Source organism: Neovison vison, chromosome 12 (assembly GCF_020171115.1).
Source record: "Neovison vison isolate M4711 chromosome 12, ASM_NN_V1, whole genome shotgun sequence".
Lineage (NCBI taxonomy): Eukaryota > Metazoa > Chordata > Mammalia > Carnivora > Mustelidae > Neogale > Neogale vison.
The window spans coordinates 40,542,746-40,561,866 of NC_058102.1; the positions used below are offsets into that span (position 1 = coordinate 40,542,746).

Sequence of the window (19,121 nt, forward strand, 5' to 3'; positions counted from 1 at the left end):
GGAGCTCCATTATAAATATCCAAATTCAAGGATTTAAATGAAGCACAGAAATTGATTAGCAGTATTTGGTTTTAAAATAGTTGCTCAAATGATTTAGAATGTGTTAATTTCTTTAAAAAATAATCATTATCCCAAACATCTCAAGTATTTAAATCTCCATAAAAATAACAAAATATATCCATGTTTTCCTAAGCCTTTGAAGGTCCCAATTTGAGTCTCATTACTCCAAAGCAACACTGTCTATCCAATAGAAACTTCTGAGATAGTAAGAATTTTCCATCTGCGCTATCTGTACAACAGCCACTGACCACATGTGGCTGTAGAGTTACTTAAAATGTAACTAATGGGATTGGCAAATTGAATATTAAATTTTATTTAATTTTAACCAATTTAAATTTAAATAGCCATATGTGGCTGCCAGCTGCCTTAATAGCCAGCAGCTGTACTTTCTTTTCCCGAATACCTGTCAAATGTTGGCTTTACAAAATATTATTAAAACGCCTCTTTGTATAACAAAGTACCCATGCAATTTAGTAACTTTAGACAACAAGCATTTATTTGCTCCCAGAGTTTCCATGAATCAGGAATTTGGGAATAGCTTAGCTGAACAACTATATGAAATATTATTATTAATTAATAATAATAGCATTAATTATGTTTATATAATATTAATACTTTCATTAATGTTTCATATAAATATAAAAATAGAGTGTCCCAAGTCATAAGTCCTATAGCACTTCAGTGACAGAAATGGGATCTGAATCCACAAAATCTGGCTCCAAAAGGCTATGCTTTTTCTTCTTCTTTTTTCTTTTTTTAAGACTTTATTTATTTATTTGTCAGAGAGAGAGAGGATGCACAAGCAGGGAAGCGGCAGACAGAGGGAGAAGCAGGCTCCCCAATGAGCAAGGAGCCCAGTATGGGACACTGATCCCAGGACCCTGGGACCCTGACCTGAGCTAAAGGCAGATGCCTAACTTACTAGCCACCCAGGCATCCCTAAGAGCTATGCTTCTAAGAGTACAGCTATGCTGTACTCTTCTGCTACTCTAAATGACATCCCTGTTCACAACAGAAAAAACTTCTAGACCTCTTATCCTGTTAAGTAGAGCCTCTACAAGCTGCTGGCCCACAACAACCCTTAGCTAATCCCATTACTTTAACCTTCATCAACTCCCGCCTTCCCTCCTACAGCCCCCAAGTACGTGGCCAACCGGCTCTCCACCACCTCTGTCTGCACCTTCATGCTTTCTGAACCTGGAAAATCCTGTTGAATGGGGTGTAAACACAGAGAAACCAGCACATGAGAAGCGGCAGGACTCCCAACTGCCACCGTGTCGTACATCTGAATTCTGAGGCTAAGGAATCCAACTTTGACAAACAATGTAATCTTTCAGACTGTTTTGTAAGTGTTTATTTAGACTCTCAGCTGAAGAACAGGGAAAATGAAATTTAGTGCCGAGCTGTGTGAACATGGTCTGACTCCTGGATAATTTATGTTTTATGACAGATTCTATTTTCTGCTGCTGGCATGATTACACAGGAATCCATTTGTCCACTGAAAGTACATTTGTGTCTTTTGCATGGGCTAACTCAGTGGTAGCATTTAATTTGTGCCATATTATTCACTTATCAGCCCAAAAGACAGTACATGCTCAGAATTACTAAGTTATTGAAATGTTATTACAAGAATCAGTCTTGAGAGGCAAAAGGAACGTTCATGTGTAGCCTGAGATTGTCTCATTATCTTTAAAGTGCAGATATCATTGAGATGATTAGTTTCCTGGATAAATTTAGGTTTGAAAGGTGTGAATATGTACTCCGTCAGAAAGGTTGTGTTGAGTGTTATTTATTGGGCAGTGCAACTGTGGAAAACTGAAATACGTACAGAGTGAACCTGGGTAGATATACACCAGTAGGGTCTGGTGCAGTCCATTGAAGAGTGACCTTCTGAAAGATATTGTCATTTATCAAGTCTCACCAATTGTTGTAGTAGTGGCACGTGGCCCAATGTTGCTCTGATTTTAAGAGGAACCAGATTTCTGAATATCTATATGGAATACCCTGATGTTTAAATGTTGATAAGTGTAGTAGGCATAATTCTAACAGTGACTCCTCATGATTCACTTCCATGTGGAATCCTTTTCCCTTAGAATGTGAATGGGCTCTGTTATAGGAATGAGATACTATTACTCCCCTGTTACATTACGTGGCAAAAGGCTGATTGTCTAGGTAAGCCTACTATAATCACAGACTATCAAAAGGAGAAAGTGCATGGACACCACAAGCTTTTGCTGGGTTTGGAGCTATGCAAGGCCACACTCAAGGACTGAGAAGCCTATAGAGGCTGAGCCCAGGCTGACAGCCAGCAAGAAAATGGGGACGTTGGTCCCACAACCCCAAGGAACTGAATTCTGCCAATGACCTAGATAAGCTTGGAAACGAGTTCTTCCCCAGAGGTTCCAAGTGGGAACTCATTCTAGCCAACACTTCCATTTTGGTCTTCTAAGACGCTGAGCAGAGAGCCTAACCGACCCAGCTGATTTATGACCAGCAAACAGACTCTGAGATAATAACGGCTGTTGTTTTAGGTTGCTATCTATGTGGTTATTTGTTAGCCAGTGACAGAAAAGTAATATTGTAAGAAATTAAAACTATTTAAGAAACTGTTAGTAGTCAATCAGTATGCCTCAAAGAAGCATTGGTTCACAAGCTCTGGTATAGCTCAGGTGAGGTGAGTCGGTTTAGACAGAAGGCGGTCTAGCATTCCTCCATCTTCTGATGGAACAAACTATACACTGTGCTTCTTACGGTTCTTACTTACGGGCATCTTAAAAGTTCAACTGTGATTTGAAATGCAAATAAAAAATGGCCACATTTTGGATAATGGGTAAAAGCATAAGATGATCATGTGTAAATGCATTACTAGAGACAGGTTTTTGGCTTTGTGGATATTTGCTCTGTTCGCAAGGTTGGTTCATTGAGGTAAATCAAGAAGACAGGGAATTTTGTTAACATTTTTTCCTAAAAATGCATTGGGGATAATTGTTTCTTTAAAACTATTGTTGGCCTACACAAATCTGCTTCATGTATTTCTTGATCGAGGATGTAAAATAGATGGTGACTGTTGGCATCCCTAAAAGTTCTCCAGCTTGAATACCATGTAGTGGATGGGGGCACGTTCAGAAATTCCATGAGAGGTAGTTTTTATTTGGGTAAATAAATTTTAGAAGAGTATTCCGAGTGGCTCTGGGAATAAACTTTTTCTCATTGCATAGATAACAACATTCTTTGGCTGAACTGTTTCTTAAATATAAAAATGATTAATCAGCAAGTACCTTCTCTGGCAGCCCTTCGAAGACTCTCCTTATCTATTCAGCATAGTTAACTGAACAACTGGTGTGTTCAAGACACTGTGTTGTGGATAAAACTCTGAGAACAAAGATGACTGAAAAGACATGCCTGCAGCTAGCTAGCTGCAAGGATCTCCTTTTTCTTCCTTCTTTAATCTTCCTGTTATAGATAGAAGTGAGCATGTGTGGGGTTCTGTTAAACATGTTACCAAGATTTCTTGGTATGTGTCCCGCCACTGCCCCCCACGACCATGCACACAAATATCAATTTGAAGACAGTTGGACTTCCTCAGTTGCAGGGGAAAAAGCTGGGGAACTTCCGCTCTCCCCCCCCCCCCCCCCCCCCCCCGTATTGGCTCCAACTGCTTGCAGAGACCCTGCCCAGGGATGCTTACTGCATACAAGCTGGTAAGCTGGATTTGCACACAAGTGGATTTAAGAGACCATTCTGTCCTCTTGGGCAGATGAGTGTTACCGGGTGCGTATCTTCCCATTCACTTAAGTTCCTCTTGGTCTGGGCAAATTCCACTAAACTGTAGGGCTTTTGAGAGCAGGCTGGGGCTCTGGAGAACTTTTGAGGGTAACCTGGCTAATAATCTTTGCAGGAGATTTTTACAAATGCAACTTGTTCGGGCTCTAGCTCAGCTCCCTCCTCCCCTGCACCCCGGCCCTCACCCTGGGGGTGGAGATGGAGAGAGAGAGTGTCCTTTCCTTCCACAATTCCTCCTAGGTGACATTTCTATTCCCTAGGCCCAAGACCAAAATGTGGGGAGAGGAGAAAAATTTCCCTTTCATTAGCACTTATTGTGTCTTTAAAAGCAGCCATTTGTTTACTCGGTAGAGTCATAAGGTAATGGATATTCATGAAATAAAACAAATGTCTAAATGTTAGGGACCACAGGTGATTCTTAGTTATCAGTTTGGGAATGCTGAAACTTACCTAAAATGTAACTATCACAGTATCCTTGTTGTTTCTTTTGGAATTTTCCAGTTAGTGTCCCAGGCATCTTAAAGAAGACATGCATTTAGCTAACTTGTTATCCTTTGATTGAACAGTAGTGTTTACGCTGGGATTCTTCTTTTTCTTCAATTTAGGTCCTATGTTTTCTATATAAAGTTATATAAGAGATTTTTTTGCTACTTTCTAAAAATTGGTTATAGACTACTTTGTAGAGATATTCTATGATATTATTAACACATCACAATATGCCAGAAGCTATAATTCTTCGGCCACAAAAATCTGTTGTTGTTGTTTTTTTTCTCTCCAAATTAACCCTGGGGTTGATTTGTCAATGAGAGGTAACAATGTAAACTTGCTTGCAGCATTTTTCTATGGTATGTTCAAACTCCTTTTCCACTTTTACCTTATTGGTGTTAAAATCTGCAACTTGACCTTTCTTTGAAATTAATGGTCACACAGTAACTGTAGGTTGGGTTCTAGCAGTATCAATATTTGCTTGGCTAGAAAAAATGTTTTCATCTGTTTGCCCATAATTTATTTTCTAGTTCTCTGAAGGTCCTGCATATCTTTTGCAATTCATTCCGCAAGGAGGAAATTTCCAGAGCAGACTGCAAATCCATGGTGTCCTACAGGAGCAAGGCGGGAGTCAACCTCATGTCGCCACCACACCAGCTGGTCACCCAGAAACTTTGCTCTCCACTGTTGTTTTATGCTAATGACATTTTATTTTCAGGCCGGTGATTCGTATAACATTAGCATCAATTATAATTTCTTTGATAGGGTAATTAATTCTTTTCACTTAAACCCTAATGTGTGGTGGGACTATTAATAATTTCAAATTTCTGAGTGTGCCACCAGTATGACAGACATCTTTTTCTCAATCTTGTTAGTAAAATGCTTGGTTCAAACTGAAAAAAGCAAATGGCTAAAGAGCACAGTGTATATATATATATATATATATATATGCTAATTACTGTGCTACTCTGGCAAGAGGACTACTATGTTCTTTATAGTCAGCACTGGGGCTTCTGCAGATGAACTAAATTTCTAATAGCAGCACTTTAAAAAAAGGTAGTTAAGGAAATAATGGTGTTTCAGGTCTTGGAAATAAATAATCACTAAGCTTTAATATGTAAGTAAAAGAAAGGAAAAAAAAATTATATTTGAGAAATACCCATGCAGTTTTCAGGGTTTCTAGGAAACCAGATTAACAATCACAATGTCATTTGGTGAACAGCAAATGTGGGCAAGAGAAGTGAATCGCCCCAGGGACGTTTTATGCAGATCATGAAAAACACCACTTTAATCTGCTGCTTCTCTCTCACTGAATATGCAAATCTATTTTTAGTGTATTGGTAGAGATTGCTGTATTACACTGTCTCCAATATCTTAAACCATTTTCTCTTCGTATTTATGTATGTTAATATTATCAATAGTTTTGCAGTGAAATTCTGATCTTGTGTTGGGAGTAATACTGCTATTTCAAATGTCTTTTGAATGGTTACATTTTTCTTCTTTTTCTTGTTCTTCTTCATTTTTTTTTTTTTTTTAATCTAGAGAAGAGAATCATTTCCTGTCAGGCAAAAGGACAATTTGAGCTAAGTTCCTTCTTTATCCAAATGGAGGATGAGTAGGTATCCTTCGTCCTGGGATGATAGAGCAAACTGGAATTCAAATTTTTAACTTAAGGGTAATTATCCAAAATTTAAACTTAAAACTCATATTCAATTTATGCTAACTATGTTTGGAACAACTTACTGTGTGAATCTATTTTTTTAACTATTTGATTTTTTTAAAAAGATTTATTTATTTATTTGAGAGTGCGCACACACACATGTGTGCACAGGTGCCTTGGTGTCGGGGAGACAAGCAGACTCCCCGATGAGACCATGCCCTGACCTGAAATCAAGATCTGGACACTCAACTGACTGAGCCACCTAGGTGCCCCCTAACCATTTTTTGAATTCTGAGGACAGATCAAGTTCTTCCAATAAAGGCTGTGTCCAAATTGACATGTGCTAAAAGAGTAAAATACATGCTGGATTTTAAAGATTTAGTTCAAAAAATAAAAGAAAATACAAAATTTTATTAAAAATCTTATTAAAAAGCATTTTAACCTGATTATATATTGGAATGATAATATTTCTGTATGATGGGATAATAAAGTACATTATTATAATCAATTTCACCTGTTCCTCCTTTTGTTAATATGGCTACTAAACATTTTTAGATTGTGTATGTGGCTCTCTTATTTCCACCATATGTTCTGCAATAGCCTAGATTATGAAGCATGAACATAGTCCATTGAGAAATCACTGGTGCTGGAAAAGGCCCTCCTCTAATTTCTATGTAGTGACCAGACTGGAGGATTTACCTTTAGTCACCATGAGCCTGAGTCTGGCTATTCTTTGTGCTTGCTTTTGGCCTCGAAAGTTCAACCAATACCAGGTTTCTGGGCAGCATTTCTCCATCATTATCAGAACTTCAGAGCTTCTAGCCCTACTAGTAACCTGCTGAAGAGCCTGCCCAGTGCCCATAACAGTGGTAACCCATGGGAGGGCTAGACTAGGGGATGGAAGCTGTATACCAGGACAGCCATTTGCCTTGGAACTAGGCAGCCCACCTTCTAAGAGGTGCTGATGTTCTGCAAATGATCTCTCCACTCCACTCTAGCAATGTACAGAGAGTTTGGTCCCGCTTCTCCACCTTTGACACTACCTTCTCAAACAAGCTTATACTCGCTGCCTCACATCGGCACGCTGGATTAAGACCAAACCAAATCAGACGCAACTATCGAAAATACAAGCATTGACGTGTTCACAGATGGGTTCTGACAGGACTTCTAAATTTTCTACTATCCCCTGAGAATATGGTTTCTGAGAACTGAGAAACACACATCTTTTGCATCGCAATGTCTAGAATGACTGCGGCTACACTGGGTGCCTTTAGTTATCTTATATACCCTAAAGTCTTTTATACCCTAAAGTTACCATCTTTAGGGTATAAAAATCTAGATGAATGTAAATGATGGGTTAGTTGATTATTCCTGGAAAAATCACAAAACATGATGAGAGTCAAGATTTCTGACTCTGAATTCAATGTGTGTTTTTTTTCTTTCTTCCCTTATACCCCTCCTTTATAAATGTCACATTAATGGGCAAAGATATGTATTATACAAATTGAAAAATAAAGGCCAGATGAATTATAAAGATGTCCCCCACATCTCTCAAATTTTAGTCTCTATCTTCTTCACTTGGTCAAGATCTTTCCAGTGGGAAAACATCCCAAAATGAAATTCACAACTTCACTTCTCATTTCTATACTAAGGATTCCTATTTTGATCTTTTCAGCCTCCACTTGTCTTCAAGGCTCTAGTGCTACATTTCCAACTGTTTCATCCGTTCCTCAAAAACCCCACACATTTAAATTGCACTATATATAACCAAGTAATCTTCAAAGGACTTGAAAAGCAGAAAGAAAAAGAAAACTTGGTAGAAAGTATGTAGTACATTACATCTAAAGGGAAAACAAATTCTAAGTGTGAGGCAGTATTTTGTCTTTACCGGATTACACAAAGCCTTGGGTTATCTACTTCCTTCCTTGGTCACCAAATAGCTTCTAATTAATCTGGCTTCCCAGGAAGCTCCTCACCTGAAAAGTGGTTCTTCTTGAATTTAATACGTTTTGCTTTACAGAAGCTAATGTTCTGTTGCTACCTCCACATACAGAAACATTTTTATTCAATTTATATGTAATGAGAATCACTATATTCTAAGCCTTGAAATTGAACAATTAAGTGGCATAAGATAAGCATATAAAATATCTATCTTATTATAGAATATAATAATATATAATTTCTAGAAAAGTCAATAAATCAGATTCTTGACCTAGTCTGAAGAACCAGAAAGGCTTGTCTAAGGTAATAGCATTTGAGAATGTATAAGGGCCTTGGGGTAAAAGGAAGTAAATTACTGTAAAAGAAATATTATTTTAATCCCGGTCTGGGATAAAACCTTATTGCTTTGATATAATTAGTAATCTCCTTATTTGAATAAATTAGAACTCTGATAATTGTTTAATTATTTGTGGGATCAATATTGGTCTTGGGAGACCAATCACTCATACATCCATCTGACAGCCACGAGTCTGCAGACCTTGAAACTGAGTATTTTTTGTCTAATCTATATAGTCTATAAATGCCTCTACTAGGAGAGAAACTTTTAAATTGGCCCACTAGAGGTTTTTCCCACGCAGGAAGGTTATAATAAACCTCTGACATGTGCTCATAGCTAAATTGTCTAGAAAGTTGTTGTTATTGCCTCAAGAATTCCTTCTAGGTGTATAATTAGGTTAACATCATACAGAACGCAACCAAAATGGGGGCACTGGATGTGGTGAAAAAGAAAACCAAGGGATAAGCAAAATAGAGATCAAGCAAGGAATTGTTCTTTGATATTTGGATCTTACTCATAAACACAAGATATAAAAAAGATAGGGGGGTGATTATATTTACATTTTATAGTGACCAGTTTTTCTAGGATATGATATCCAATAGGAATATAAACATGTGGGTCACCAATACAGCAACAGATTTAATGTAAATTTTCTAGCAGTCGCAGCAGAAAAAGTAAAGAGGATCAGGTAAATTAATTGTATACCACAATTAATATAACCCAAGATATTGACAGGGTTTTCATTTTAACATGTAATGAATGTAAAAAATTATTTACTCAGTTGTTCATCAACTTCAACTCAATACTGTGCTCTTCTAGAATAGAAGGTGAATTGTTGAAAGTTCCAGTAACAAAGGTTTATTGTTATTTTTTACAATTTTATGGAAAACAACTTGAGAACTTTCCTTTTTCCTCTAATAAGATTATAGTTCAAAATGTACTATGTTTAATTATGAATATGCTCTCTTATTGATGAGTGTCCGCATAAATAAGAGATAATGGATGCTTCAGGAGGAGATCCTCCATATCATTCTCCAGATCACTTCCAACAAATTAAAAATAACATTGCATTCAGAAATGCAATATTTTATGTTAGTGCCTCCCGCCATCCAAAAAACCAAAACACAATGGAAGCTTCTTTTAAAACATCTTAGCTTATGAAAGGCATAGCATTAACAGTTTTTGAGGTACCTTATTTCTTACAAAAATGTACGGGTTTTTTAAATGTGAAAATCCAAAAGGCTGAAATAAAAGCACCTGAATTTCTCCAAATTCAAATATAATACATTTGGCCATTCATTCTATCCGTGCCTGAATACAATCTTATGAAGAGATACTATAATTATGCCATTTTACAGATGAGAAAACTGGATGAAAGATGTACTTTTAGCAAGACTAAGGTATTACCTTGGATGTATTTACAAACTGAATCCTGAAAATATGTGTTGTACTACTGGATATAATTAACTTATTTTAATGACAGTGTCATTGCAGCAGCTAATATTTGTTCAAATTTTCCTGAGTAGGCATTGTTTTAAATGCTTTACAGATCCAAACCTAATCCCCCAGCATCCCTATAGGTAGATACGTTTACTATAAACTCCATTTTTTAAATGAGGGAATTAAAAGATAAATTCTTTAAAAAAAATTTTAGTAAGTTAAAATGCTTCACACATTGTTCTCAAGAATGTTTCAAAATAGTCTAATACATATTTTATAATTATTAGTTTATACTAATAGTTGTAAAAGCAGCTACATCTATGGAGGGCTTTGTAAATGTAGGGCACTGTTCAGGCATTTGGATGTAATAACTTACTTGATCATCATGGTACTCTGTGAGAGGGGTGGTACTATTATTATCAGTAATAATAATACTGAGGCATCCAGTAATAAGTAATCAATAATAAAACAGAGGCATCCAGAATGTGGGTAAACGGGCTAACATCACACACATAAGAAGGACAGCGGGATTCTTATAGTGCATGTGCCAAAACTGTATTCAAGTTTTGTATTAATTCAGTGCTTACCTGGTTAGGATGAAAGGTGGAAATTTCCTTCATTTTCCAAACTGTGAATGAAGAAACGAACGCATCAATTTTGGATGATTGACTCAACTTAACTAATGCCTTCCCCCTCCACAACTGTCCTAATCAAAAGTTTTCCTGTTTTAAAAAACCAAAACCCTACGTGTATCATCCAAATGTACATTCTTATTACTGGGGTTGTAACTCAAGATATTTCTTTTAAAAGTCTAATTTTAAAGGGAGTTTTCTTTTTCTAATCTCTATTAAAAGTTAAGCACCACCAAAAAAATTATTTGGCTTTAACATAATCTTTTAGAACTAAAAGTTTAGTTGAGGATTTAGTGAAATATATGCAAAGAAACACTTAATAAGTTGATTTAACTAATATCAACTTTCTATTTTACATTAACTTTTATTTTATAATCAAGCATTTAGATAGACTAGTGAGAGTTTTCTAAAAATATTCACTGAATAACTTCATTAAAAAGTGTATCTTGGGCCTTTAGTTAATTTATTTACTCAAAGCTATGTGATCCTCTCTCTAAGGTATATAAAAGAAACATTTACACACATCCCTACTGATGGCACATAAATAGTACAAACAACGGGCACCTGGGTGGCTCAGTGGGTTAAAGCCTCTGCCTTTGATTCAGGTCATGGTCTCAGGGTCCTGGGATTGTGCCCCACGTCGGGCTTTCTGCTTGGCGGGGAGCCTGCGTCCCTCTCTTTCTTCCTGCCTCTCTGCCTACTTGTGATCTGTCTGTCAAATTAATGAAATCTTAAAAAAAAAATTAATACAAGCAACATTTTAAGGCTGGACACTTTTGGTGCACGATTATTCAGTTTTTCCTCCATATATAGATACCACACCTTGTTGTCAATAAATAATTCCACTTTAATGGCAAAGTAATAATTTAGACAGATACAGGGTGCACATTTGCAAAAAAATATATGCAAGCTGGTTTACAAGCTAGAGGAACAATAAACCAATAGAAAATACATCATCCAGTTAAGTCCATTGACACCAAGTACTTATTATTGGGGCTTTACAAAGACTACAAAACTTTTCAGATGATTTATTTCACTGTTTCTGCCTATTTACATGATATGTTACATCAAAAATGTACAAAATATAAAATGTATACAGACAAATGTTTCACAAACTAGTTTAAGTTGTAAACTAGGTGAACCTACTGGGATGTATTGCAGGAATTTGTGTTTATGATCATGTTTGGACTGTGTTTCTCAAAATGACAGGGAAAGATTAGCAATTTCTTTTAGATCACGTATCATACAAGGGCAACTAGTCACTCATCCAGCTACATATACTGATGTTTTACGACAGCTCTGATCCATGTTTGAGGCTTCAAAGTCAGGGTGACAATTCTATGTGCATAAATTCAGTTCAGTTTTCCCTTGGGGCAATAGCACCGTGTAGGACCTATAGACTTAGCGACACTCTGAAAAGGGCTCAGAGGTCTCGTGTTGTTGTTGTTCTCTAGCAACTGACCCACGGGTGGTCACAGAGAGTAGCACCAATGGCACATCACGAAAGCAACCCATCTTCGCACGCCTAGAACAAGTCTACAGCATGGCCTGGCCCTTCGGTTCGGAAAACTCAAAACCCCGTCCTCTTGTGTGTGGTGGTAACTTCTCCCATGATCCCAACTGGTTTTCATGCACGCTCTTTAAAGCCTGCCACAACAGGTGCACTTTCGGACATTTTTACTTTTCCAAAAATGTATTGGCTTCATGGACAGTTTTGAAGCATGCTCACTCTAGCACTGAAAGCTCCTGCATCATCATAACCACTGTAAATACAGGACAAACACACCAGATAATAACAGCTTTGAGGGTTTGCATTCTGTATTTGTTTGCAATGTACAGGAAATCTCAGCAAGTGAAACACCTCTTAACACCAACAGGATTAAAGTACATTTGTGTGTGTGTGTGTGTGTTTGTTTCAATTTGTGCAAGATTTTTTAAATGATTATTTACAATACCTACCCAGTAGACTGTGCAAATCTAACCTTCTTTTACAGTATAAACGCTTCTGCTTCCACAGTGACGTCACTGCTTCAGTGTTCTTTAATGCTGAATTTCTCATGTACAACGATAGTAATCAAAACAACATGCTCAAAACCAAGAGAATTAGTAAGAAGAAGAAAAGGAGTAGGGGAGGAAAAGCCAAATAGTTGTGCTCATTTGCAACTAGTGCTTCCAGCTCTGCTGGGTAAGAATTCCCATTCTCCCTCCTTCTACAACTCTTTTGCCTAGAACTGGATGGAGGTAAGCCACATGTCTTTGCTTTGAAGTGACGGTCAAAGAGGGTTTCTGGGTTAACTGGAACATTTTGGAGGACAGACGATCTATTCCCAAAGCAAAAACACTGATTTTTTTTTTCTCTTGTCCAATTCTTCCGAAAAAAAAAAAAAAAAAAAGGAACCCCCAGACCCCCAAAACTGAAACAGATATCTAGAGGTGAGGCTACTGTGTTAACTTGTGTTGCTTGGTTAGAAATGAAAAGACAGTGAAGATTACCAATGGTTTAGGATTTAAACCAACTGTTAAACTGTCATAGAAATCTGTTTTAAGGCAGTGAGACAGCACCATAGGAAATGTTCCTTCTTTCACTGAAAAGGCTCCAACGAATAAAGCCCTAAGAAAGCCTTTTGTCAGTGTTGACTAATAATTGGTATAAAACTCTTGTTAAGGGAGTGGGCAGGTGGTTTAAAACAACCTTATAAAACCTGTGGTAAAAACAACCTTATAAAACCTGTGACTCATACACGAGAAAGTTGGCGGAGCACATCGTGTGAACGTGGCAGTTAGGAATGACATTGGCACGTCTCCAGCTTGCCGTGCTCGCGTCTGCCGGGCGGTGGCGCGATTCCGCTTGTGCTGACGGAGGACTGGCCTCTTGGCTTCGTTTCGGACGGGGGTGAGCGCACAGCACAAACGCCGCTGGAGCCCTGTGACCAGCACCATGTGGCACGAGGGAGGCTGGACGGAGAAGAAGGGGCCCCGCTCGGGGGAGGACGGGCCCCCTCAGAGGAAACGAAAGGAAGGGACAAAGAAAGGGGCTGCATTGTAAACTTTTAAAGAGGAAAAAACAGAAAGTCCAGTTTGGCTACCCCATGTGCAATCTATTCAGTGGCCCTGTCCTTAGGGTCCTTTCCAGTTGAGTAATGGAGCCGGACACCACTCCACGGATATTAAAAAACAAAAAACAAAAAACAAAAAAACAACTGCCTAGAAATAAAATAAAGTTAAGCTTGCGTTTCAATCGAGCATCTTGGCGGTTCAGACTTCGCTCTGCTCCTCGGAGACCACGACTCTGGGTCAGGGCCCTTGACAGGGTGCTTTCATACTGGCAGTGGTTTCGTGAAAATACCTTCCTTCCTTCCTTGTTAAACCTTTAGCCAAAGCATCCTCTCTTCCCCTAACTTCGTTCACCCCCTAGAGAGTAGATTCAAGAGATGAATCTAAAATGTCGTCATGGTGGCTGGTGCTATCGCTGTCACAGCTTTGTGTGCCCGAGTAATTGGCTGCTTCTTGGAGTTTCATTAGCATATTCATCTGAAGAAAGAAAAAGAGACATCGATGTAGGCAGTGATGCAGTGAGCGAGCCAGCCCCATTAACACACACGGCCCGGAGCCACACGCACGGACGCAGCGCGCCTCATCCCATCCCAGCGAGACGCGGAAACAAGGTCAGGCCCGTATGAGTCGCCTCCGGCTCCTGTCCCGGTTCTGCCCGAACAGGGCTACGACACCAAACCATAAGGACCCAACAGGGCCTCTAGATAGCTCTTTCATTTGGGGTTGTGAATGAATACGGCTCCAGCAGGGAGACTGGGAGAGAAACTGTATCACAGCTGGACATCTGGGCTCGTGGCTGGAGAGCACGCCAAGCTTCTCGGCTTTCTGGCGCGGAGAAGCAGAAAGCATTGAATGGCAAGTGAAAGTCGTGGATGTTCAGACACACACAGACGCGCGCGCGAGCGCGTGCACAGGCTCCCGCGAGAGAAGGAGGGGATGGAGTGGAATGACGCCAGCTGCTGCACACAAACGCACCATCTGCTGTTTAGGGGCTGACCTCGAAAGGGGTCACTGAATGAAGCCGACCATGAGCGTTTGAAGAGGGAGAGGGAGAGGATCACTGTCAAGTTTCTGTTGTTGTTGAATTTCTGGCTAAAATATGATTGATCTGTCACTGAAAACAAAAGCCACCTTCTGGAACAATAGCAGCTGTCTCGGGTTTCCCCGTTGATAGGGCAATGGTAATGTTTGTTCCAGAAAAAGGGACATACGCCTGAAAGCACCTGGGGAGAAAGACAGCCAGCGTTTCCATGTACTACAAAATAAAAGGCAGCCAGCTTGCTGGCTTTTGATAGATCTGCAGATCCACTGTTAGAGGAAAAAGGAAAGATTGCTTAAAAGCAAATTGTGGATAACCTGTTCAATGATTTTATTACAAAGTGCAGGAAAACTGGCATGGGTCTTCATGAAAGAAGTAAGACTTGTTTTCTTGTCGAGGGTTTCTAGAAGTGGTCCTAATCTTTATATTGTTTAATGCATAGTCATTTTATTATTTTATAAAGTAATCCAAGTTGTTCCTTTTTTTTTTCTTTCCCAAATTAGAGGACTGGAGAATCTGATCCAATAAAAAAGAGAAATCTAAAAAAAAGGATTCCTTAGACATATGTTAGGCTATGGATGCTTGTGTGTTCTGTGTAAAATGCATGTTCAATAAATGCTTGTGAAATAGATAATAGATGATAATCAACAATTTTAGCAAGGAGGCCTTTCTGACAGAGAGGCTACAGTGATAGCATATTTTAAAGTCATTTTAATATTCTTCAGGACAACATTTTTCAATATAATTGTTAGGCTAAGTCTCTGAATTTATTAAATCAGCTGTATACAGATATGAAATGAAAGTAGTTAGTGACAGCCTATCAAACCCAATAAAGCAAAAGCCTAATGTCTCCATAAACATGCACTTTCTCTCTCTTCTTACCCCTCTCTCTCTGTCTCTCACCCACACCCCCCCCACCATGCACATTCATATTGCCTCCCTCCTTTCTGATGTCAGTTCCTCCATCATTAGTCACTGGCTGTATGTTCAAGCATTTGGGTGAAGATAATTTGTATAACACCATTGTGTGTTGAGTGTCCTCCTGATTTACTAAGAGTAGAAATTGTAAATGAGGTCTATTTTAAGGGTTATGATTCTAACCTCGGTCAAATATTTGAAATCACTTGAATGCTGAATGCTGTAAAAGTTTTATGGTGTAATAGAAGCATCATGAAAATCTTGATTTTTTAAAATGGTGCCATATAGTAAATATGCTTTATTAGAATAAGTTCCAAGTCTTAGATTCATAATAAATGTACACATGGGATTCAATTTGCCTTCTCATAGTGTTGCTTTGTGCATTCAAGTAAAAGGGGATTACAAGAGGGGGCAAGGTTACAAATATGATCCAATAGTCACTGGGATAGATCATTATTCTCTGCAAAAGAATGTCCTTCCTCTCCTCTCCTCTGCTTTCCCCACATTCATAATCATAAATATAATGTCTATGATTTGTAATTGCTCAGTTCCTTATCACCTCTGCTATTACCAATCCGCTGGGCTCCTAGCCTCCATCCTCTCGTCTTTAATCTCTCTTCTGCTCTGTTACCAAAGAGATCTTGATAACCTGCAAATCCAGCTAACATAAGTCCCCTGCCCAAACACCTTTGATAGCTCTTCATTATTTATGTGATAAAGTTTTAACTTCCTACAAAGATAAACAAGCCTTGGCAGGCTTTTGTAGCTCTCATTCTTCTTGCAGACTTTTGTAGTTCTAATTTTTCTTGCCTTTTTGTTCTAATCCCATCCATCCGCAGATAGCGTTTTTATTCATATTCATTTTTATTACAGTGTTCTAAATTCACCTGCTGCTTCCTTAATTTCGGATGTATTCCATCCAATCACATGATGGAACATCTGTTCTTCCTTCTAGACACAGCTTAAGAGTCTCCTCCTTTATAAAGCTTTTTCCTAATCGCTTCCTCAGTGGACTCCCAACTTTATCTAGCATGTGACTCTACCATCATTTTACTATAATTTATATAGGTAGACGTCTCTTCCCAGTAATGAACTATGAGCTTCTTGAGACCAAAAATGGTATTTTATTTATCTTTTTTATTTATCTACCAAGTCTTGGCCCTGAGGATATACTTATTAATACCTGTTGAAAGAATGAATGCGTTTGTTGGTGAGGAATAAAATACTGTGAGATGCACCAAAAACTTGTATCCTTGTTCATATCCAACATATTTCTGACATTAAATAGTGGATTTTTTCCAAATATTTTTGATTTAGATTGGACTGCAAATGTGTTTTTACTCGATACCAGTAATTATAGAACTATAACAAAATAAAAGCAGATAGAATATTTATTTTCTTATCAGAAGGTGCCTGATCCGAAGATTGACTTTTGGATGATAAGTCTTTTGCTATTTAGCACACCATAATCTCCTGTTTCTTAAGAGGTTTAGTTGAGCAGCCATTTAAGAATCAGATTTTTTAACCCCAATTTTTATTCAGTATGGGAGACCCTGGATCTCTTTTCCATACTAGAACATAAGAGCATTCAGAGCCAGGGAAGAGTGTGATGGGTTTAGCTGATTGGAACCGGGAAGTTGAGGGCATCCCGTAAGGGTTCCTTACTCGACAGTTTAATTTTTCAAAACAAACTCTATAAAGCTTCTCCTTACCTGGAACAGACACAGTATATCAACACACAAAGAGTTTATAAAATTCAGATGTAATAACCCATACTTGTATCCTAAAGTTAATATTTTTTCTTAAATATGAACCATTCTATAGGCAATTAATTAGTATTTGCTCACAATTATGCTGCATCTAAACCAATTCCTCCATTACTGTTGATTTCAAGTTATGTCTGAGCTAAAAAGCCAACTACCTGTTAGAAAAAGAAAGATCCAGGCCCTTAAGGATTTTATGGTCTAGAGCAAAAGTCCAATTTGGAAGTCCTATATGAGTTCTCTGGACTCTAAGAAGAGCTTTGTAAATATTTCCATGACTCTACGGAACCCTTTGAAATAGTATGCACAATTTTCTGCCTCTGTTTTTGTGTGTGTGTTTGGTTTGTGTCTGCGCGTGCACGTGTCTTTTGCCCTGGAAAAGATCTTAAAAATCTATCATCTTGTTCACATATAACCACCAAAATATTAAGACTGGTCAGCTGAGATGATAATGTATATATGTTGGGTTGTGAGTACACTAATATTCCAAAAAATATCAAATCACTTTATGTTCTTGGGTATAGTCATAGGTTATGATTTTTAATAATTTCCTTTTTTGTTTTAAATAACATAATGGCCTTTATTTCAGTATTTTTTTTCTGTATTGATTGTACAGGTCCAATGACTTCTGTAACCATAGAATGGTAAGCTAATAAATGCATTACACCTGAAACCAATCTATACAAATTCATCTATAAATATGAAAAAAATACATGAAAAATAAAATACTTTTCCTAATAATACTACTTACTTAATAGTCTCAGAGTACTCATAGTTTGGAGTTTTATTGACCTTTATTAAACCATACAGAACTACAAATTAAGAAAGACAGGGAGAATCAGGGGGAATAACTTCCCTTTGATTTCCAAGTCAGTTTAGTCTTCTCAACTGTAGGCAACAAAAGACTAATTGTAAATCTAGTCAGAAGAGTTGATATATGTAAAATATTATATTAAGAACAAAATCCGGTTTTCTCTTAATACCTAGTGAATTGAGTCATGTAATGTTGAAGACTTATTAATTTACATAATTTTCTGCATAATAAAATAAAAATTATGGTCACAGAGTTCAGCCTGGTTTTAGTGTTTCTTGATTATTAAGCATACAAGTTTGGTCTTTCATTTTAAGAATTTAACCTAGGGAAGGTAAGCCAAAGGAAAAAGAATTAAAAACAGAATACCTGTATCAGAGCAGTCCCAAATACCACCTAAGATAACTAGTATCTTTGATACAAATGACTAAATATTGATGACAACACACTGTAGTTAAGATTATATTGGAAGAATCACATAGCAGCTTCTTACCAGAGGATCCCCTTCTGTGTCACTTTGTGGAATGTGCTTTGAGGTTGTGGCTTCCTTAGTGGATATGCAGCCCTCATACCCAACATCTTCTGGTCTCAACTGAAGTAATGCTGGACCATCCTGAGGCAGAGATGCTGAGCTCCATGGGTATGTGTCAAGTACCCACTTCGAGGGGTCTTCCCAAGGTGCCCGTTTCCCATACATCTACAGAATGATCATATATTTAATACATATCTAATACATTCCTACTCAGTAAAACAGGTGACCACTAATTGAGTGATTCCTTTGTACATTGAGTTCTTATGGAACTTTCAAGAGACTTGTGTCCATATACAATTTTCCAGTTTGTAAATATATGTCCATCCACCTAACTCTCTTTAAACTTGAAGGAGAGATAAAGATGAACATCTGGGATAGATAGTCAGCATTTGGGAGAGAGTACAAAGGGGATTTATTTTAAATGCATATAGAATTCACATATAGAAATATGCCCATATTTATCTTTATTAGTGATTTTATAAACCAAAAGAAAACTCAAAGTTGAGGAAGGAAAGTTCCAGTGATGGAGAATTGAAGAAAGCTGTGCTAGGCATTAAACAGAGTTCTCTACTAAGGTGCACTTTGCAAAGATGATAAATACAGTAAGAGACTTTCTCTTTTTCAACTTCACTCTACTCAAAGTTTCTTTGAAAATAAAAATAATT

The 19,121-nt window shown here is 37.8% G+C and overlaps 1 protein-coding gene and 1 pseudogene across 7 annotated transcripts in view; both read right to left on the reverse strand.

Moving 5' to 3' along the window:
• Nucleotides 1-1,345, reverse strand: part of LOC122890880 — a 62,889-nt pseudogene extending 61,544 nt beyond the window's left edge.
• Nucleotides 1,346-11,168: 9,823 nt separating this feature from the next.
• NAV3 (neuron navigator 3) overlaps nucleotides 11,169-19,121 on the reverse strand; it is a 611,692-nt gene continuing 603,739 nt past the window's right edge. For all 7 annotated transcript variants that reach the window (XM_044228605.1, XM_044228606.1, XM_044228604.1 and 4 more), the window contains 2 exons: nucleotides 18,418-18,621; nucleotides 11,169-13,870 (listed from right to left, as the gene is read on the reverse strand). In XM_044228605.1, the coding sequence (XP_044084540.1) occupies nucleotides 13,751-13,870; nucleotides 18,418-18,621 (324 nt within the window). In that variant the 3' untranslated portion in view covers nucleotides 11,169-13,750. The remainder of the gene's footprint in view (nucleotides 13,871-18,417; nucleotides 18,622-19,121) is intronic.